Raw genomic sequence first — 22,814 nt, forward strand, 5'->3', positions numbered from 1 at the left:
ATAGTACATAACCTTAGTTGATAAAGTAGTAGCAAAGTTTGAGAGGATGAAGTCCAATTCTGAAAGAAGTTTTACTGTGGGTAAAATGCTATCAAACAGCATCACATGCTACAGAGAGATCTTCAGTGAAAGAAAGAGTCACTCAATGTAGCAGACTTTATCGTTGTCTTATTTTAAGAAATTGCTACAGCCACCTCAACCTTCAGCAACCACCACCCAAATCAGTCAGCAACCATCAACATCGAGGCAAAACCCTCCACCAGCATAAAGATTAAGACTTTCGGGCCGGGCGCGGTGGCTCAAGCCTGTAATCCCAGCACTTTGGGAGGCCGAGACGGGCGGATCACGAGGTCAGGAGATCGAGACCATCCTGGCTAACACGGTGAAACCCCATCTCTACTAAAAAAATACAAAAAAACTAGCCGGGCGAGGTGGCGGGCGCCTGTAGTCCCAGCTACTCGGGAGGCTGAGGCAGGAGAATGGCGTGAACCCAGGAGGCGGAGCTTGCAGTGAGCCGAGATCGGGCCACTGCACTCCAGTATGGGCAAGAGTGCCAGACTCCGCCTCAAAAAAAAAAAAAAAAGACTTACTAAAGGCCCAGATGATCATTAGCATTTCTTAGCAATAAAGTATATTTTCATTAAGGTATGTATGTTGTTTTTAAAGATATACTGCTATTGTACACTTAAGAGACTATAGAATAGTGTAAATATAACTTCTATATGCACTAGAAAACCAAAAAGTTCATGTGATTCACTTTATTGCAATGTTCACTACCTAATGGCAGTGGCCTATAACTGAACCTGCAGTATCTCCAAGGTATGCCTATAATAATACACTTAAGAGAAAGTGTATATTCAAAAGATAAAAACAAAATCCACAATTAAACTACAGCAATAAACATTATAATCTATTGAGAATCACCTTACCAAGAGTAAATAAGAACCCTATGAGACAACATTCTAAAACTCTTATTAAAGGACATAAAAGATAATCTGAGTAATTGGAAAGACAGTCCATGATCTTTGGTGGGATGACTTAATATGTACAGATATTCTCCCCCCACCAAAACTATATATATACATACACACATGTATATTTATATACACATAGACACAATATATCCCCAAAAAACTGCACTTTGACTTTTTTGGAGGAGCTTAATAATTTGCTCTAAAATTTTATATAGAAAAGTTCCATGAATATATAGTCAATTTCGAGAAACAGAGAGACAGGTTTGCCCTAATAGGCAGATATATTAGGATATATCACAGATAAAAAAAATTAAAAATACACACACATATATCATCAGCCCAAGAACAAATAAACTAATAGAACAGAATAGAGAATTTGGAGACTCATGTTTAAAGGGGAAGTTGATATATAGGAGAGATGACATCACAAATAAATAAGGCAAAGAAGTGCTGTCTAATAGCTGGTGTTGGGAAAACAGGCTCATGTTAAGAATAAAAATAAAACTACATCCCTCCTAAAACTACATACAAAGGTAGGCTCCAGATGGATTAAAGACCTAGGTACAAAAATCAAAATTACAAATCTGGTATTAGATCATATAAAAGAAAGATCTCTGTGATGTGGGGAAAAATGACTTATCTTAAATAAAACCTCAATAGTTTAAGCTGTAGGTAAAAAGTGACAAATTTGATTACATCTAAATTAAGAATTTCTATATAATAAAGGGTACCATGGTCAAAGGACATACAGATAGCAGAAAAAGATATTTATAGTCTCTAAAACAAAGCTGTACTACTGAAGTCCATATAATTCATGAGCAACCACTAAATATCAACAAGACAGAAATCCCACAAGAAAAAAACTCAAGCATATGAAGAGATGCTGAAATTCATGGGCAATCAGAGAAATACAAATTAAATAATGAGACAATACCTTCATGCTTTAGGCTAGCAAATTCAAAAGCTGATAATAACAAGTACTGGTGGGGAAGTAAAGGCATAAAAATCCTCAATGTTTTGCTGATGGGAATAGATGGATGCAACAATCTGACAATATCAAATCAAGCGCATGTATACCCTCTGATCAAGTAATTTCACTCCCAGAAATTCTCACACTGTTTTTCATTTTTTAAGAGATAAGGTCTTGCTATGTTATCTAGGCTGGCCTAAACTTCTGGGCTCAAGCGATCCTCCCGTGTAGCTGGGACTACAAGCATGTGCCACCAATGCCTGGCTTCTCACACTGTTTTGTAACATAGATATGTGAAGATGTGTATTATAGAATTGTTTGTAAGACTGTAGTGTTGTAGGCAATGTGACTGTCTATAGGAAAGTGGACAGGTTATTTGTTGTAAATATTCATGGAAAACTATCAAGCAGTTAAAAGCAATCAATTATGTTCATCCAGCAACGCAGATAAATCTTAAAAGCATATGATGCTATGATACCAAAGCACAAGCACCGCCCCTGCAAATAGATGAATTAGACTTCTTCAGCATTAAAACTTTTGTCCATCAAAGGATAGTATCAAGAAAGTAAAAACACGAACGGAGACTGGGAGAAAAATACTTGCAAACCATGTATCTGATAAAGGTCTAGTATTCAGAAACCAATTCAACAATAAAAAAGACAAATAACTGGGTTATAAATGGCAAAGGATTTAAATAGACATTTATGTAAAGAAGATTTACAAATAGTCAATAAGCACATGAAAAGATGTTCAACATCATTACTCATCAGCAAAATGCCAGTCAAAACCACAATGAAATACCATTTCACACCCACTAGGATGGCTAGAAAACAAACCCCTGAAACAGAAAATAAGTGTTGGCAAGGTTATGGGGAAATGGAAGCCTCATATATCGCTGGTGGGAATATAAAAGGGTGCAGCTGTTGTGGAAAACCGTTTTGAAGTTCTTCAAAAAGCTAAACATAGTTACCATGTGACCCAACAATTCCACTCCTAGGTATACAACCAAGAAAAATGAAATCATACATCAACACAAAAACCTGTAAAACAACGTTTGTAGTGGCATTATTCACAGTAGTAGAAACAACTCAAATGTCTATCAAATGATTAATAGGTAAGCAAAATATATGTATGCATAATGAAATACTATTCATTAGTCATAAAAAGGAATGAAGTACTGATACATGCTATAACTAGGATGCACCTTGAAAACATTTTGCCAAGTGAAAGAAGCCAGACACAAAAGGCCACATACTGTACGATTCTATTTATATGAAATACCCAGCAAATCCACAGAGACAGAAAGTGGATTAGTGGTTGCCTAGGGATGGGGGTTTCAAGAGAATGGGAAGTGATTTCTAATGGGTATGAAGTTTCTTTTGGAGGCAATAAAATGTGGAACTAGTGGTAATGATTGCAAAATCCTGTGAATATACTAAAAACCACTGAATTGCGCATATATATATATATATATATATATATATATATATTTTTTTTTTTTTTTTTGAGATGGAGTTTTGCTCTTGTTGCCCAGGCTGGAGTGCAATGGCTCGATCTCAGCTCACTGCAACCTCTGCCTCCTGGGTTCAAGTGATTCTCCTGCCTCAGCCACCTGAGTAGCTGGGATTACAGGCACATGCCATCATGCCCAGCTAATTTTGTATTTTTAGTAGAGGTGGGGTTTCTCCATGTTGGTCAGGTTGGTCTCGAACTCCCGACCTCAGGTGATCTGCCCGCCTTGGCCTCCCAAAGTGCTGGGATTACAGGCATGAGCCACTGTGCCAGGCTGAGCTGTATATTTTAGAATAATGACTTTTATAGTATATGAATTCTATCCCAATTAAAAAGAAAAAAAAGACACAACAACTAAATGCCACGAGGAATCCTGGATTGGATCCTGTTCAGTAAAATGGCATTAAAAGAAAACAACAACATGGTTCTGAGAAAAACCCAGTGTAAAATCTGTAACATTTACATAACTCAAAAATAAATGCCAACACACAACAAAAATGTATTTTAAAAGACGTACAAATAAAATGCAGTACATAAAACATACTAGAATGTTTGCCAATGGGAGCAGTGAGAGAAATGAGAATGGAAAATGGAGACAAATGGGAATAAACAGATAAATAAATTGAAAACAAAACAAAAGTATTGCAACACTACCAGAATCATTCCAATAGGAGTGCTTGGTAGCCTTTGGTAAGTCATGTTCACTCTTAAAATTAACAAGACCTGACAAAAAATTAGAAATTAATTTTGAAAAATTATATATACATATTTTTACAGTAAGCAGGAACTATCAGACATAGTAAATTTATGTTCCATATTTTAAAACAAGATACCATGGCGGAGGAAGAGGCGGCAGTGCTGTGGGGAATGCCATATGATAGAGAACAGTCTCAAGTCCTGGCTACAGTTTGGAAGTCTTTTATGAAATATGACACTTGCCTTACAATTTCCTTGGCAACACAGGCACAAATATTAAACAGCATCTAGCAAAGGGGGATAAAAAGGATGGAGGGACCAAGAGTTGTTCTTTTTCTAGGTAACTGTCTTTTACCTGTTAACGGGGAATGGCTGACGGAGAGAAGGGAAGAAGTACCAGATGGGAAGCTCTGCTGCCCTGAGGTATTGATCTGAATGTGTGGTTTCTGAAAATAGCTTTAGAGTTATAAATATTCATTTGACTCTTTAGTGCAGTTGATAGATTTTATACTGAATTTTATGAGAAACCTGGAAGGCTTACAAACTCCATGAATGAAATCTTTATAGACAGAAGGAAGATTTTCTGGTTTTTCCTAAGAAAAATAAGAAATTCTGAATGTTTTCATAGTTTCAAAAAACCTAGAGTATAATAAAATAATGTGTGATCACTGCAATGTGATTTAACATATAAAATGTGACTGTATTTTGAGAGGCTGTGGCTGCATATGAAATATACTTTAAGTATATATCTGCTAGGGAGCTTCCCTCCACCCTTCTCTCTTTTCTCTGAACACGAACTGACGTTATACAGGAAATCTCAAGTGTCAGTCCACAAGTGTTTGGGCCAGAATGTGAAAGGGAACTTTCATTCTAAGAAAAATTATGAACAATCTTGGATAATCTCTCAGAGAAAACACCATCAACAGTAAACAGTAATTTTTGGGGAAAAGTTACTGGAGAAAGAAGTAGTTTTTTTTCTAACAATCTATCCCAAGGCTACCCAAAGTGTGGTTCACAGACGAGATACATAGATATTGAGAGTAAGCATTTAGAACATTTTTTAACCACAGGCAATTCATCTAACTGCTCTGTGACTCAGTCTCCTCATCTACGAGAATTGGAAAACCATAGTGCCTGCCTAGGATTATTGTATTAGTTAATATACATAAAGCATTTAGGACAGTGTCTGTCACATAGTACACCCTTATTAAATACTATTATTATTTCCTTGGGAAGTGAGATTTAAACAGAGACCTGAATGAGGGAGCCAGTCATGTAGGTAAAATAATGATATTAGATGAGCACCCTAGGGTATTTATGTAGTTTCTGTATATTTTCACCTTTAACCCCTGCTGATGATCCTGAAATAGATATTACTACTCCAATTCTACAGTTAAAAAAGTGAAGATTAGAAATATTAAGTAGCTTTTTTGTCATATAACTAGCTAATAGATATCTGTGACCTTTGTCAAAAGCCTTACTTATTGGGTTTAAATCGCCTCTGCTCAGGTAATGGGATAGAAGGCCTCAGAACTAAAATCTCCTAACTTTTACTTTGTTCACTCATTCGTTTACTCATCTTTCATTCAAAACGTATTTGCTGGCAAGGCACAGTGGCTCACCCCTGTAATACGAGCACTGTGGGAGGCTGAGGCAGGAAGATCGCTTGAGCCCAGGAGTTCGAGACCAGACTAGGCAACACAGTGCGACCCCATCTCAAAAAAAAAAAAAAAGAAATTAAAAATGATGTAGTCCTAGCTACTCAGGATACTGAGGTAAGAGGATCACTTGAGCCCAGGAGACTGAAACTGCAGTGAGCCACGACTGTGCTACTGCACTCTAGCCTGGGCAACAGAGTGAGACCCTGTCTCAAAAAAAAAAAAAAATGCTGAGCATCTAGTATCATAGTCAACCAATATGTTTTTTGTTTACAAAGAGCAGACCATTTAAACAGGGATATAGTTATATAAGAATGATGTCCAATGACGTGCAGAGACAGGAGGTGCCAGGGGAGTTGGGGTCAGGCGGAGGCCATGTACACAGAGGCCAGTGAGGCCCAGCTCAGAGAGGGTGTGGAGAGAATACTGAGAAGTACATTTAAAAGGCAGGCTGAGAGCAAAATCACAGAACACTTTCTGGGCAGAGTGGGGAAGCAGTGGAGCTTCTACAAGGGATTATTTTTAAAAAGAATCAGCAGAGTCTGAGAAGAGGGTAGGAATGGAATGGAGAAGGGAAAGAACAAAGGCAGGGATGTCACAGCATCTTGGAATCCTGCCCAGAATTCGACAGGACCTAAGGGAGCAGTAAAGTCAATTCAGGTCCACGCAGAAATACCCCCTACAGCATCTTGAACAGATTTATGTAATACCTTAGAAATAAATGGATGAGAGTGGTGTGGTAGGAACAGAAACAAAAGGTAGAACCGGGAAGTATAAAAGACTTGGAAACCAACTAGATCAGAGGGTCATGGGGGAAAATGGAACATGAATACACATTATAGTATGAAGAATTTTAACATCAAAGACTGACCCTTCATAATTCTGTTTTTGGCTTCTTGTTTTGCAAAATCAGGAAAAATGAGAGCATTACATAGTGGTTATGTTGTAATTCACAAAGAATATGAACTGGTTAAAGATGGTTCCTAATTAGAAATTCTTAATGATCAAAAGGCAGCTTTACAGCAAGGCAAGACATTAAACATGTTTGTAAGACTCCAGGGCTGCCAGTATGTGTTTTATGCCCCACTTACTAGCCATTCCCACACACTCTTTTACCCTGTTTACAAAGCGGCTGCCCAGAACAAAGCCTTGTCCCCAAGGAAAGGCACACGGTGGCATCGGCCTGACATAAAAGACTTGACATCAACAGTGACTTTCTTTGAACTGTTTAAAGGATTTTCTCTCACTCAAGCCAAGACTTAAGACATTATTTTAAGAAAATAAGATCTGAAAAGTATGACCAGTCTCTTTCACTTCCGGGTGCTTGCTTCTCTAGCACATAAATAAATGGTCCACACTCACTAGCTGGATTACTTTTCTTGAGCTGCTGATAATTTTATAATAAGCTGTCTTTTAAGTTCATTAAATGGAAAAGGCGAAGAATGAGACTCCAGCGTACATACACAGTTCTATCCCTGCAGTGATTCTGGCAGTGCTGGAGGAGGCCACTGCCTCCCACAGGTTTTGCGCCTCTCAGATCAGCTTGGGGCAGGCGGGTCTACTGGCTCCTTACCTTCTTCAGCAATGACCGTTAGTGTGACGGTGACACCAGCATCTTTGATCAGCTGAACAATGTTATCATGAGACAGTTCAACAATAGACTGCCCATTCACTGCAGAGATATGATCTCCAACTTTCAGTTTTCCACAGCGGTCAGCTGGACTTCCTTCTATGACTCGACCAATTTTATGAGGAATAACTATGGGAAAAAAAACCCAAAAACCAAAAAACCAGGTTTTTCAATTATTTAAGATTTCTGCTAGTGTTAGATTTATAATCATCATCATTTAAAAATTCAACATAACGTCAAAGAAAAATATTTAAAAACATAACAGAAAAGTACCACACGTCATCATCCCATCCAAACGCAAGTATTTTCGTACTTCTCACTTTTGCCCACATACATACTCTTTACACAGTTGTAATCATAGTATATAAACCTCTTTGCTATCTTCTACCTACCAGAAACCTTGTTCTAATTTTTACATTATCATCCTAACTGTTCTGTTTAAGAGTTATTAATCTCGCTGATACCACCTGACTGATCAGATGTCTCATTGTTTATCGTTGATCATTTAAGCTGCATCAAGTTTTTAGCTATTTTAAAAACTGCTACGATAAGATAATCTTTGCTTCTGTTAAAGGGGCACTTGCTCCCATAAGGAATCTTGTAAATAAATGCAGGTCAAACTCAGGTTTAGCAGTCAGTAGTTATTGGTCAGAAATTCAGGTACAGTGAAATGACTGACAATTAAAATGAATCATACTTAATTCCACAGGTAAATTAATTCCTCTTATTTATGCCTTTGGTTCTTTTTAAAATTTGAAAAGCTAAGTGGAATTAGAACATTAAATGTTAAGTGTTAAGACTACTTGACTCATGGATCAAATTCTAAACCAAATACACAAAGCTGAGTCTCATACAATTGCAAAGATGCTCTGTGCAGCTCTACTGTATCTCTAGCTTATAATGCTAAGGGCCTTCCTGGACTAACTATTAAGACATTCTGCTATAATTGTAGCTTGAAATGAGTTCTCATATATTCAGGAAATCTTGTCAAACAAAATATTTTCCACCATGCAACAGGCAGCATTAGTATTAGGAAACAAATGTTCCTTCTGTGTTCTCTGAGAATTTCCTAGCCTAGGTCAGTCAACTTTAAACTTATCAGATATGTGGGATCCTGCTGACTACTGACTGATTTGAATAGGGATACTTCATATTTTTGAATGGCACTGTGAATGATGTTTAATTTCCATAGTAAAACCCGCTCCTTACTAGTATGTCTGAATCATATCTAGGAGTATGTAAGGGACATTTTAATAGACCTTCGTTTGGACTAGAAAAGTTATTCTTGATGATAATTTATTTCCCTACAGACAGTGCCCTGGCTCTTCTAGGAATACACAGTGGGAGATTTTATCTTAAAATAGAGTAAGTCAGTGTTGGAAGGAAGTGCCTTTTAGCTCTGAATTATGTCAAGCACTTATTATTCTATTTTCCTTACAAACAATGTAATTAGAGAAATGCCAGTGCAGAAAGGGCCATGTCGTATGCCAGGCATTATGAGTTGATTCACTAATTCTACAACAGGTGGCACACCAGAAACATATGGCAGGTCATATGGTGGCCCTGTGGTGACCTTCTAAATCAATATCTCAGTTATTCTCCTTTTTACAAAAGATTTACTTAAACATAGTGTTCTTTCTAGATCCCCTGAGAAGAAAATCATTCAGTTCCTTGGCTCACTAAAAGGAGTTTGTTCAGACTTGGGAAAGCATTAAATAGAATTAATCTCTGAAATCTTAGTGGTCCCCTTTCTCAGCCTGTGAGCAATGTGGTAAAAAGAATTGGTGCATGGTGGTATACAACTTCCTAAAGGGCTGGTTATCTGGATCAGGGAAGGTAAAAGTAGTCAGATTGTTACTGTCTTAGTATTTATAGCAGTATCACTAGAACAGTTAAAAATAGCAAACAGACCAGTAGAAAGGTAACTTCTGAACATTTTCTAAACGGACAGGGAAACTGTTCAAGGTAACCCCTTAGAGTTCACATAGCTAGGGAAAAGCCTTCAGTCCTGCCTGATTTTTGTTGATACACAAAGTCTACAGGCATTTGCCATAAAGCCAACTTATCCATCTTCATTCATCTTTGGCCTAAATCTGTCTCATAGCCTGGCTTGTCCAGATCCTGAGATCACTTTAGTGCTCTTAAAACATTTCTTTTCAGGAAAACAAAGAACAGTAACTGGAAATGTTCCCTTTTCAAAGAAATCCTTTGCAACCGGAACTGAAAACTATATGATAAGAAGGAATAACACTAAAAGCTCTGAAGTACTGGTAAAGCAAAAACTAGCCACGTCTTTTTAATCTTAAATAGAGGCCTTTTCTAAATACTCCATTCATTCAGCACTTAGACAAATTCTGAGGATGCTGGACCTGGATCCCTGATCTTTGAAAAAGTCAACAGTAGAGAAACTCAGAATTCCATAACTGGTACCACAGATGCTACTAGGAACTCTTCTTGAGACATATGTCATCAGAAAATACCTGAGACAAGGTCCATAAAGAATGATCTGGCCAGGCACAGTGGCTCACGCCTATAATCCCAGCACTCTGGGAGGCCAAGGTGGGTGGATCACCTGAGGTCGGGAGTTCGAAACCAGCCTGGCCAACATGGCAAAACCCTGTCTCTACTAAAAATACAAAAAACATTAGTCAGGTGTATTGGCACATGCCTGTAATCCCAGCTAATCGAGAGGCTAACGCACGAGAATCACTTGAACCTGAGAGGCAGAGGTTGCAGTGAACCGAGATTGCGCCACTCCACTCCAGCCTGGGAAACAGAGAAAGACTGTCTCAAAGAAAAAAGAAAAAAAAAAAAGATCTATTCTGACAGACAGGTTTCCTGCCTTTCCACCTGTGCTAACTCCTTTCTGAACCAAACCTTCTCTATCATACAGTTTGCAGCAAGTATTCAGTCTCTGTGAGTGAAAGCTCCTCATTTGAGCTTTCCCCTGAGAATGTCAGAAAATAAAATTCTAACAAGAATACTCTCAGGCCTCAACATTTTATGAGATTATTAACTAGCATTTCAGTGAAATTATCAATTCTGGTTTTACACTAGGACTGAAAATCTCAAGTACTTTACATAAAATTCATCAACAACCTGAGCCTAATTTACCATTCAGCCTGATAATTAATGAGCTGCAATTACTCATTTCCTGCCACATGTGAGCTGCTGCCTCAATCTTACATTTTAATTGGGCTTTCTTTCCTATCTCATTATTAAGTATTGACGAACTTTTAAAAGTTTTTTAAAAGAAAAATTAAGAGATGGTTACAATTTTCTAAATAATAATGATGATGATAGCAACGGCAGCAGAAGCTACAACAAGCGACAGCAGCTAACATTTACTGAAGGCCTTGGCTAAGGGCTTCCCATACGCTGTCTCCTTTAATCCTCACATTCGTGAGACAGGGAGTGTCTCTCCCTCCCTCTGATAAGTGTCTTCTAAGGCATTTAGGGTTTTTTTTTTTTTTTTTTTTTTTGAGACGGAGTCTCGCTCTGCCGCCCGGGCTGGAGTGCAGTGGCCGGATCTCAGCTCACTGCAAGCTCCGCCTCGCGGGTTCCCGCCATTCTCCTGCCTCAGCCTCCCGAGTAGCTGGGACTACAGGCGCCGCCACCTCGCCTGGCTAGTTTTTTGTATTTTTAGTAGAGACGGGGTTTCACCGTGTTAGCCAGGATGGTCTCGATCTCCTGACCTTGTGATCCGCCCGTCTCGGCCTCCCAAAGTGCTGGGATTACAGGCTTGAGCCACCGCGCCCGGCCGGAGACAGGGAGTGTCTCTATCATCCTCATTTTACGGAAGAAACTGGAGCTCCTGGAGGGAAAATAAGTTGCCCAAGATCAGACAGCTATTAAAAGATATAAGCAGGACTTGAATCCAAGTTTGTTGGATTACAAAACCCAACCCTTAATGACACTATCTTATACAGAGATGAAGTAGCTCCATAGGTAAAACTATCAAAATAGTAAAAAATGATTGAAACAAGGAAATATAAAATTACTTAAAGATTTTTAAATTTTTAAAAATTTACCAATAAAATATATACAAATAAAAATACTTAATTAAATTTTAATACTTAATTACATTTAATACTTAATTTTAAATATAAACAAATGTAAAAATATGCTCAAACATATTTAAGCAATGAAACTTATTTTACTGAATTTCTCTATATAGGTTAGTTTTATGGTGAACATCAGACTCTCCCCAAATTTCTGTAGTGCTAGAAAGGGAATATCTTCAATACAGAAAGTGGTTAGCATCTATCTACTAGAGTAATACTCTTTCACTGTTTTTGTTAATCTGAATGCCTGGGGTTATCATATGTTACGAGAATGACAATATCATTATCCTAAATGGTTATCTGTTTTTAGAAACACTGATTCCAATGACATAACATGAAAACCACCTAAAAGCTGCTTTCCTTTCATTTTTCTGACACAGGCCATATTATCATCCTCACAGCATCAGTGACAGTTCCAGTTCTAAGTGTTTCCATGGCAACTGCTTTGGGAAAATGGAAACTAGTATCAGTGAGCAGTGACCTAATACTATAGCAATAACTCATCCATGTCATGGACTCTTTTTCCCTTATACACTTCCATTAATTTTAGCAAGATTTTTGCAAATTGCTTTGGCTCACAACACTTTCCTAAAACTGTTTTCTTTTTTTTAAACTAAGGTTTTAGCAACCACTTGGTCTAAAAGGATCTCACTATTCAAAATATAATCAAACTGACTTGTAAAGGCAAGGGCACATTTTCATGTAGTCAGAGATTTTTTATTATTTGACTTGGGGCTGGGTTCTTATATTCAACTGGATTTTATAATTATATTAAAAATTATTATTTTATAGAAACATCAAGACAAATATTTCATTTGCTGAATCGTAACAGCCCTGAATATATCAGATGTAATTCCTCCTTTGATCATGGAACTGATATAAATACATTCATCTTCTGGATTAGAATATTCTGTTAAATTCGGTTCAAGATATTTAGATTCATTTTCTAATTGTTGACAAAATTTTTACCTTTCAATGAAACATTTATAAAAAGTATGCCTCTTATTCACAAGGGTAATTTATAGCTGGACTACAGCAATTATTATTAAATAATAACATTAAATAAAGACATATTTGGGTCAAGATTTTTCTATTAATCTGCTTTGCTTGTTCTCAATTGCTTCTAGTCTTTAATTCTTTTCTATATACATGATTAATCCTAATTTTCAAAACCTATGCCCCCATTTTTTTATTTTTTATTTTTATTATACTTTAAGTTCTAGGGTACATGTGCACAACATGTAGGTTTGTTACACACGTATACATGTGCCATGTTGGTGTGCTACAGCCATTAACTCGTTATTTACATTAGGTATATCTCCTAATGCTATCCCTCCCCCCTCCCCCCACCTCACGACAGGCCCTGGTGTGTCATGTTCCCCTTCCTGTGTCCAAGTGTTCTCATTGTTCAATTCGCATCTATGAGTGAGAACAAGAGCCCCCATTTTTTTAAAAGTCAGCATTATACCTTTCATTAAATCCATATCTATTACATATTATCTTCAGTATAACCTTGATGCAAATGGAGCTACTGAGACTTAGTAAATATTTTATAGAATGTGAGATAATAGATAAACCTGAGGCCTAGAAGGTTTGGTTCAGATTACCTAATTTTGAAAATAAGGAAAGTATTCACCATTCTTAAAAAGATAAGTACCTAAGGCATTTTATAAGTAGCTCCTAATTATTTCATAAACTCCAGTGGGAGCCTCAGAAAACTGGACTTGCAGGCAGAGACAATAAGATACAATATCCCTTACCTCCTGGAGGTGGTTTGTTTTTGGAGGTGAGGATGACAAAGCCAAATCCTTCATTTTCTTTTCGTTGCAAGACAACATCATAGGGCTCCTGGGGTGCAGGCCTGGCTGGGACCTCTGCCCGGTTCAGGCGGGGAGATCCATTCTGTGTTGAAATGAAGGCCTGAGAGCTGTCGTCCTCAGGTTGTTTTTCTATAATAAACATGATCAGTTTTGATATTTCTGGAACATCATAATTTCTGGTGACTAAAGTGTTTTTATGCTAAGCCCCTCACAGAAAAATTCAGTTTCTAATAACATAAAGAATAGAAAAGCAGCCCCACATGTGAGCTTCGGGTGTAATCTGAGTGCAGATTTAGGCAACAGCAGTCCATCCGACTTTCCAGATACTCAGAGTGGATTACTGAAAAATACATACAATCTCAAGTTGTTGTTTTTCTTCCCCCCCACCCGCCGAGATGCAGTCTTGCTCTGTCACCCAGGCTGGAGTGCAGTGGCGTGATCTCGGCTCACTGCAACCTCTGCCTCCGGGGTTCAAGCAATTCTCCTGCCTTAGCCTTCCGAGTAGGCGGGATTACAGGTGCCCACTATCATGTATGGCTAAGTTTTGTTATTTTTAGCAGAGATGGGGTGTCACCATATTGTCCAGGCTGGTCTTGAACTCCTGACCTTGTGATCTCATTTTAAAGGAAGCTTTTAAAAGCTTCTGTGAGATTTGATAGTAAATAATTCTTCTTAAAACTGTTTTAGTTCCATCAAGGTTTATAACATGGACCAATAATTTTAACGAAACACATAATGAGGAATGACACAATGAACTTCCTTTTAAAATCAATTATAAATATAATTTAGTTCAGTGACTGATACTCATTGATGTCTGTCTGAGAGGTTAAAGCATCAGGGCAGAAATGTTGCCCCACTGTAACAGTTTGCTACCTGTACAGGATTTGTCTCATATGATGTGTTTTGCAATTGCAGTTTCCTGAGTGATGATATAAGATGAGTTCATCATTAGCAGTTCTCAGCCTTCCACCTCCCCAACCCCCAACCCCCAACTTGCTGGGACACATAACAAGCTGTCCACATGAACAGCAAACACTTCTAGGCATAGGCAGGGTCATATGAAATTCCTGATAAATGGCCAATTAACCTACACCTTTTTCTGCTCTTTTATCAGAACTTGAGAATGGCACAAAGTCCTAATTGATTTTTTAAAAAGGGCATTTTTTTTTTGCCATAATTTGGTACAAACCATCGTTAATAATAACCACAACACACTGCAGTCATGTACATATTTATAAGGTCTCTTTTTGGCTGAAAATTCACATGGTTTTAATAATATGTTTTTTTCTTTCTTTTTTTTTTTTTTCAAAATGCATGGTTAGAATGTATTAGCTAAAATGTCTCCAACAATACCACACTACTATGAAACTTCTTCATGATTCTTTCCAGGGAAGAGCCAATTTGTAGGTTGTATAACATCACAATTTTACTGTAAGTAGTTACATTTGGCCTCCAACACAACCAAATTGAGGCAGTACTGCGTTACAAAATCTGTATGCATCTCTAAAAGGCTGGTATTTACCAAAGGAGGCAGGCGTTTACTTTGAATGTTGCAATAACAAATACAGTGCCTCAGTTTTGAGAGTGAGGTAAATATTCATCCAATTAACAATTTATTAATGTCCACTTTGTACCAGACAGGCACTCTTCTAGGTGCTGAGGATACAGGAGATAACTAAACAAATAAAAAATCATAGCTTCATGAGGCTTATATTCTTGTGCTACAGAGTTGTATTTTTCTAATTTTAAAGTGGCAAGAATTCATTTATAAGACTTCCTAATTATTCATAAAGCTACTGATGAGAAACTGTAAGAGATATTCATATCCTAATGTTATAGTTTAAACCCTGATCTCTGAATTAAACTGCAAGTTTTAATCCAGGCCCTATCTCTTACCAGTTATTTGTTTCTCAACCTTTCTCTGAGTAGTCATAGAACTAGACAATGACCTCATAGTGTTGTGAAGATTAAATAAAATAATTCATGCGTCTATGACATAGTAAGCACTCAATAAATGTTAAATTATACTAAAACTTCCCAAGTAGAAACATCCCACTTTCCCTTAGTAGTTCAGATTTCATTGGGATCCAAAAATCTTTGTACATTCAGCTAGTGGGATATCTTGGTATGACTAAATAACTTTTCATTTGCTATTAAAAAAAAAAATTTAGGCCAGGCATGGTGGCTCACGCCTGTAATTCCAGCACTTTGGGAGGCTGAGACAGGCGTATCATTTGAGGTCAAGAGTTCGAGACCAGCCTAGCCAATGTGGTAAAACCCCATCTCTGCTAAAAATACAAAAATTAGCCATGTGGTGGTATGCTACTCAGGAGGCTGAGGCAGGAGAATTGCTTGAACCTGGGAGGTGGAGGCTGCAGTGAGCTGAGCTCATACCACTGCACTCTAGCCTGGGTGACAGAGTGAGACTCTGCCTCAACAAAACAAAACAAAACAAAACAAAACCGGATTTAGATCAATACTCCCACCTATAATACCACATTTGCGAAATGCATCAATATATGAAAATAATCTTAATATAGAAACCCAAAATGTATTTTTTTATAGTAGTATTATTTCTGAATCCTTTTGTCTTTGCATGGCCTTCCACAGTGAGGCCTGGATCACATCAAATGAGTTATCTCAGATACTACTGAATGTAATAAAATAACAAAACTACACAAGAGGTAGATTAGTATCTTTGTTTCTTTTTTAACTTTCCAGAGCAGGAACAAGTTCACATACCTCCATAGAAGATCTTTCGTCTGACAGTTAGTAACACATGGCCATTTCGAGCAGCAGTCGTCATGAGGTCCAAGACTTGTTTGTGTGATTTCCCTTTAACAGGAATTCCATCAATGCACATTAGTTCATCAGCTGCACGGAGCCGACCATCTTTCTCAGCTGCTCCCAGGGGAATAATAGCCCCGATATATATCTGATAAGATAACAAAGTATAGTTTGGTCCACAGCGTAAAGTTTAGCTGAAGAGTTAAGGGATTCCTAACTTAGCATTGTGCAAACCAACAGATTTTTGCAGTTCAACTATGAAAACAGTCATATTCTAGAAAGGTATTATCTGGGAAAGTGCCCATTCTCCAAAACGGCACTTCAAATAACCACACTGTATTATGTAATCCCTTATAGATCCTCAGGGCTGTGTACAAAGGAAAGAGAAAATACGAAGTTGTTCAATAACTCAAAATGCACCACCATTATCCCCATCATTACAATGAAACAAAACACTAAACTCAGAAAATATAAATCTGCATAGTAGCTATTAAAAGTCTGTTCAATGTCATCAGGCAAGATCTTCTACTTACTGTTCACAGCAACTGAGATCATTCTCAATGGTACTCCCATCACATAAGACTAACAGTACAAGTTCAATATACACAGCACAGAGACATTTCTTCTTTCTAAATCTCAATGGGAACAGAGTGGCCTGAAGCTCACTTGTATCTAAGTGAACAAATCTGGTTCACTTTGCTCACCAGCATTAGAATCCTATTAATTAGGCAATTCTGAATGTTTGGGCTAGTTTCAGAGCTGCTAAAATCTGACATTCAAGAGAAAAGAAAGGTTTCTTCTAAGTTGTTTGAGACAAATTCTTAAAATGTCTAAGTGAACATTATAAGTATCAACAAAATAGGAAGCAACAAAACAAAAATACAAATACCACCAAGAACAATTAAAGTATCTACTATTTGTTCTACATAGGGCAACCTGCCTTAAGCTTTATGTGTCTCCAATGACTGTTGTAACTGTAACCAATATGACCAATTAGAACAAATTTATACTACATAAATCAAATGTTCTATTCAGAAATAAGAAGCCTGTAATTTTTAAAGATTATTGTTCTTCACCTAACTTCCAACCATAATATAGTCTTTTTTGATATTATATAAAAGAAAATGCAAATATGTTCTTAAAAATTCTATAGAACACATTACTTCTTTGTTATTCAAACCAAGAGCAAAACTTAGAAACAAAACCCACTACATTTGTTCTCTAAAACAAGTTTATGTGAGTAGCATATGTAAACAAAATCCTAGACTTCAAATGCTTTGCAAATATAACCCTTATGCCTCTGGACAAAAATATTAATTATTTTATATTCCTCTAGTTTCAAAGTAACAGATGAAATGACATGCAAAGTACTGAGCATGAAAATGCCAACCTACTAATAAAATGAGGTGAAACAATATACACAGGCTCATGCCAACCATTTATGGAACATTCAGCAGAAGTAATAGTGGGAAGGAGGACATGGGATTATAGGTTTCTTAGAGAAGGAAAATGTCTTAGACTCTGTTTAATGAGGGCAAAGGAAAATACAAACTTAAAATAAGCTTTATGTAGTTATTCACACAGAGAAGTAAATAAATTAATCACTGTCTAATTTGCAGCTGACATATTCAGTTTTTACTCACAGTTTTTAGCCTCAGCTACACCCCAATAACTGAGGGACTATGATACTAATAGAAATGCAGTTCTTCCTCATACTAATGAAACTGTTAGAGGGAAAAAAAAACTTAAACCACAAAACAAAACACACCATAATCCACCAAATCACCACTCAAAACGTTTGAACAGGAAACAGCCATGTTCCAAAGAAGTGACACTTACAGACTGGTCAGGTCCATCTCCTCCTAGCACCCTGAAGCCAAACCCTGACTCTTGTTTTCGAAGAAAAACATCCAAATCTTTGGTATTTGGTGCTAAGGAAAATCAGAAAATATAAATATTTTGATTTATTTTAAAAGGACTAAAACAAAACAAAGTTCAATATTTAGTAGGACATTATAGAGTAAGACAATAAACTATAATCTCAGAACTTTTTAATATGTGAAAATTTGCACAGGAGTGTAACACACACACACAATTCAACTATAAATCCTTGTTTTGAGCTCTAAGCAAAACTGTATCAAGACTGTTTAGAAGCATTTACTCTCACTTCCATATACTCAGTATTACACTGTCATTAACTTCTAATGCTGTCCAATCAATATAACAATGTTGAATTCAGAATGATCAAACTTGAGTTTGATTTTTGACAGGTGCAAATGACCTAACTTAACACTTGGGTAAGGTACATTAAATCCTAGGAAAAGAGTGCCTATAAAATACCTTATTCCTGCTCTCAAGCTGATACCTTTCTCTCAGAAAAGTATTCCATATGAACTACTTACCTAGCCTGGTTTTGCAAAATGATAGCATTTTAAATGAAAATAATTAAGAACTAACATTTATTATTAGCCCCGTTTTCTAGGTGGGAAAACAGGGTCTAAGTAAGTTGGCCATTGTCACACAGCAAGTGGTGAAGCTAAGATTTAAATCCAGGTTGATTTCCAGGGTCTAATCTCCTAACCCATACTATCCTACTCTGAAAGGGTAGGTTGTATTCCTTAGAATATTAAGCAGGAGGATTGCTTGAACCTGGGAGGCGGAGGTTGCAGTGAACCGAGATAGTGCCACTGCATTCCAGCTTGGGCAACAGAGCGGGACTCCATCTCAAAAAAAAAAAAAAAGAATATTAAGTCACAAAAATCTATTTCATGACTAAAATTTTTTCATTGGGAAAATATTAATGTTATTTATAGGTAAGAAGTATTTACTATAAAGAGAAAAGAAATAAACATGTCAGGGAACTATATAAAAAGTGAGATTAGTCAATTCCTGATAATATTCTATAGAAGCAATATCTTTTGATATATACTTCCTATTAAAATTGTAGAACTTTAGAGATTAAAAGAGTCCACTTTGGGAAGCCGAGGCGGGTGGATCACGAGGTCAAGAGTTTGAGACCAGCTTGACCAACATGGTGAAACCCCATCTCTACTAAAAATGCAAAAATTAGCCAGGCGGGGTGGCGTACACCTGTAGTCCCAGCTACTCGGGAGGCTGAGGTAGGAGAATTGCTTGAATCTAGGAGGCAGAGGTTGCAGTGAGCCAACTCCAGTTGCCACTCCAGCTCCGGGTGACAGAGCAAGACTCTGTCTCGGGAAAAAAAAAAGAGTCATGAGTTCAACTCACTTATTTTATGGGTGAAGCCTGATGGGACTGCAGAGTTTATACCAGTATTAACAATGTATCAGGCTATGAATGGAAAGTATGAAGAAAGGGATTCTACATAGTTATGCTAACTGAAATGATTGCTTTGCTATGCATACAACTGGTTTTCATCTTTCTGAATATGGATTGGTATTATCAAGATGTAGTTCTGCAATTAATTAAATAAGCATTAAGTCAATACACATATATTCCACTTGTACATATCTTTTCCATATAGATTTACGCCCATTTCTAAGAACAAACAAATTTTAAAAAATTATACCTACTTAAATCTGCAATTTTACTTTGGAAAAGATGTATCATTAGTAAGTGAATTAGTAGGAACATGCATGAATTTCTGCCTTATGTGGTCTCTCTTTTTATCTCTCAGCTGTACTCCTTTAAGGAGTCAATTCTTTAGTTTCCTCTTCAAATTGCACACTCTTCCTCAAATTGCATTCACCTCTGATTCATCCTTCATACTCCTGCCAGAGAAACCTTTCTAAAATACAAAACTATGTCTTCCTTCCAGTTAAAGGCATTCTGTGGTTCTCTGTTATTTGTATGACCAACTCCAGCTCCCCTTGAGGGGCATAACTGGCCTTTCTCAATCTGTTCCTACTCTCCTCTGTGACTTTCCTTGCCAACTGCACCCGCGAAAGTGAATTACTTACAGAACCCAAGTCATGCAAGACCAGTGTGCACGTGCTATTCCTTCTGTCTTTCCCTTTTATCTTCCTGATAGACACTTTTTCATCCCTGATGACTTAGCTTTGCTTCTAGTATGAAGCTTTTCCTGACACTTCCTACTGCCCACGCTGATAAAACTGAGTATTCCTTCTTTGGATCCCAATTTATCCATTTCATCTTTCTATCACTGTACCTGTTAGGCTTATTACGTGTACTTATTTGTATACTATTTGATTACATATTTGCCTTTTTCCATTTAGTTCTAATAATATTTTTGGGTGCAGGTCCTATGTAACCTATTTATCTCTGTATTCTAGTTACCTAGTATGGCATCTGGTAGATAACTAGCACTTAAAACATGATTTTGAAAAAAATGAATGTGTGAATGTTGAATATACATGGAAGAAGTCCAGAGTTCTATTAAAATGGTAACGAAGGAATAACTTTTCAATATGCTTCTGAAAGATGGGAAGGCCCTAATCTAAAATAAATCCAAATTTATCTTGTTACATGCTTTCCTGAAGTATTCCACAACTACTTACGTTTATCTTCATACAAAGTCTTAGATTTCAGGTAGACCTCAGAAGGATCCAATTTTGGGGATCCTGACCTGATAATGCTGGGTGGAAAAGGCATAGGCTGAGGAATAGGCTCATTTATGGCCTCCAAACTTCCTGAATTTTCCTTTTTATCTGTTTTCTGAAATGGAAAAGGGCCTTACTTAGTATCTTTTAAAAATCAGATGGTTGATTAATTCATAAAACTGATATCTGAAATGGATATGTCAACTGATTATAGTTGTAAAGGTGGCAGGATCAAAGACACAGCAAATTTACAGTTACAGGAATTCATTCTCATAGCAAGGTGTATTTGAAACGTATTTAACTTAAATTAGAAAAAAGTTTACAGTAATATCAACTGAAGAGCCTTAGTTAGTCCTATGTTTAAACAATTTTGCCCTTTTCTCCACCACCAAGACACAAATTGACTTTGAGATGAAGATAAATAAAAATACAACACAATACGGCACTTCTAAGTAAAGTAGGAGGAAGATTCAGAGAATATCTTCATAAAATTCTTGGCCCGGCCCACTTCCCATTCACTGAGTTTAATTTCTAAGGAAGATGTTTAAGATAATACTCTTTCTAAGAAAACAGGAGAGGTTAACTCTAATTTAGGTTATAAAGATGGCACTGTGGAAACCCTGCCTGGCCAATTCATACATATTAAGAGAAAATGTACCATGCAAGACAATTAGATAAGGGAAAACATAGTAGCATATTTTGATATTTTTCCTATTCAGATAGCACTTTTCCAAGATAATAGTCAAGCAAAATGACTTATTTAATAAAATGTTAACAATGAAATCCAATAAATAGCCCAAGGAATATGGTTTTGAGACCAGTTTGTTTTCCTGGATTATTGTTAGGAGAGGGAGATTATGGATGTTTGTGATCATTAACAATGACTAGAATGCAGGGGCACTGGCTTGTCAGGGAGTAATCAGGGGTCAGCCACTACAAAGTGTTGGCCTAGAGGGGACCCTTCAATCTCCCAGACCCAGTGAAAAGGGAGAGAAGCTAAAGGTGGTCTCCCACCATTTCCCCACACATCTTAGCATTCTGTCAGAAGCGGTTAAAGTTCATCAGACCCTTCCATCAATTATAAAGCATTAGGGCCACTGCGGCTGTAGTGGCATCCATTATGAAATAGATATGGTGGCACAGGAATTAAAAATGATTACTAGAGGAACCAGAGAACTGTAGAATATGTGCAATTTGAACTGAATGGACAAAAACAATTTCTGTTCACACTAGACCCAAGTAGTATAAGCAGTCAATGAAAAGGGCAGAAGTTGGCCAGGCATGGTGGCTCACGCTTGTAATCCTAGAATTTTGGGAGGCCGAGGTGGGCAGATCATCTGAGATCAGGAATTTGAGACCAGCCTTGCCAATGTAGTGAAACTCCATCTCTACTAAAAATATAAAAATTAGCCATGTGTGGTGACGTGCACCTGTAATTCCAGCTACTGGAAGGCTAAGGCACAAGAATTGCTTGAACCTAGGTGGCAGAGGTTGCAGTGAGCCAAGATCACACCACTGCACTCCAGCCTAAGTGATGGAGTGAGACTCTGTCTCCAAAAAAAAAAAAAAAAAAAAAAAGGCCCCAGAAGCTGAGTGATTCTTTTTAATCCATAAAACAGCAAATTTGCAGAGGATTCCTACTTGGTGGGCTAGAAATAACTAATTCATTTAATATAACCATCTATAGTTTATGGTTATGGAAGGCCATCTTTCGATTTTGAGATAAAAGACTCCAAATGAGCAAACTAGAACTAAATTAGAATTTTAAATAAAATTGTCTTTATATCCAAAACATTGCGGATATTTAAATAGCTACAAATGTGCACCTCGTAGAGTTTCTTCCACAAAGCAGTATTTGATGCACCCCTTTTAAAGTTCTTACTTTCTGCACAGGTCCTTAAATAGGCTACGTGGTTATTCAGAAGAATGCCAAAGAAGACACTGTTTCAAGTCTTTCGCTTTGACAACAAGCACATTTAGCACAGAAGGCCACAATTACTCTAGAAGTCTTGTTCAGTTAGCAGGATGTGGTGGTTCACGCCTGTAATCCCAGCACTTTGGGAGGCTGAGGCAGGCAGATCATGAGGTCAAGAGATCGAGATCATCCTGGCCAACATGGTGAAACCCTGTCTCTACTAAAAATGCAAAAAATTAGCTGGGCGTGG

The 22,814-nt window shown here is 37.3% G+C and overlaps 1 protein-coding gene across 3 annotated transcripts in view; it reads right to left on the minus strand.

Annotated features, from left to right (window-relative positions):
- LOC105479169 (membrane associated guanylate kinase, WW and PDZ domain containing 3) overlaps positions 1-22,814 on the minus strand; it is a 298,113-nt gene that overhangs the window by 17,338 nt on the left and 257,961 nt on the right. For all 3 annotated transcript variants that reach the window (XM_011737023.3, XM_071090681.1, XM_011737024.3), the window contains exons 12-16: positions 20,608-20,764; positions 17,951-18,042; positions 16,067-16,259; positions 13,265-13,453; positions 7,384-7,569 (exon numbers count right to left, since the gene is read on the minus strand). In XM_011737023.3, coding sequence (XP_011735325.2) covers positions 7,384-7,569; positions 13,265-13,453; positions 16,067-16,259; positions 17,951-18,042; positions 20,608-20,764 — 817 coding nt within the window. The remainder of the gene's footprint in view (positions 1-7,383; positions 7,570-13,264; positions 13,454-16,066; positions 16,260-17,950; positions 18,043-20,607; positions 20,765-22,814) is intronic.

This window comes from Macaca nemestrina, chromosome 1 (genome assembly GCF_043159975.1).
Source record: "Macaca nemestrina isolate mMacNem1 chromosome 1, mMacNem.hap1, whole genome shotgun sequence".
Classification (NCBI taxonomy): Eukaryota; Metazoa; Chordata; class Mammalia; order Primates; family Cercopithecidae; genus Macaca; species Macaca nemestrina.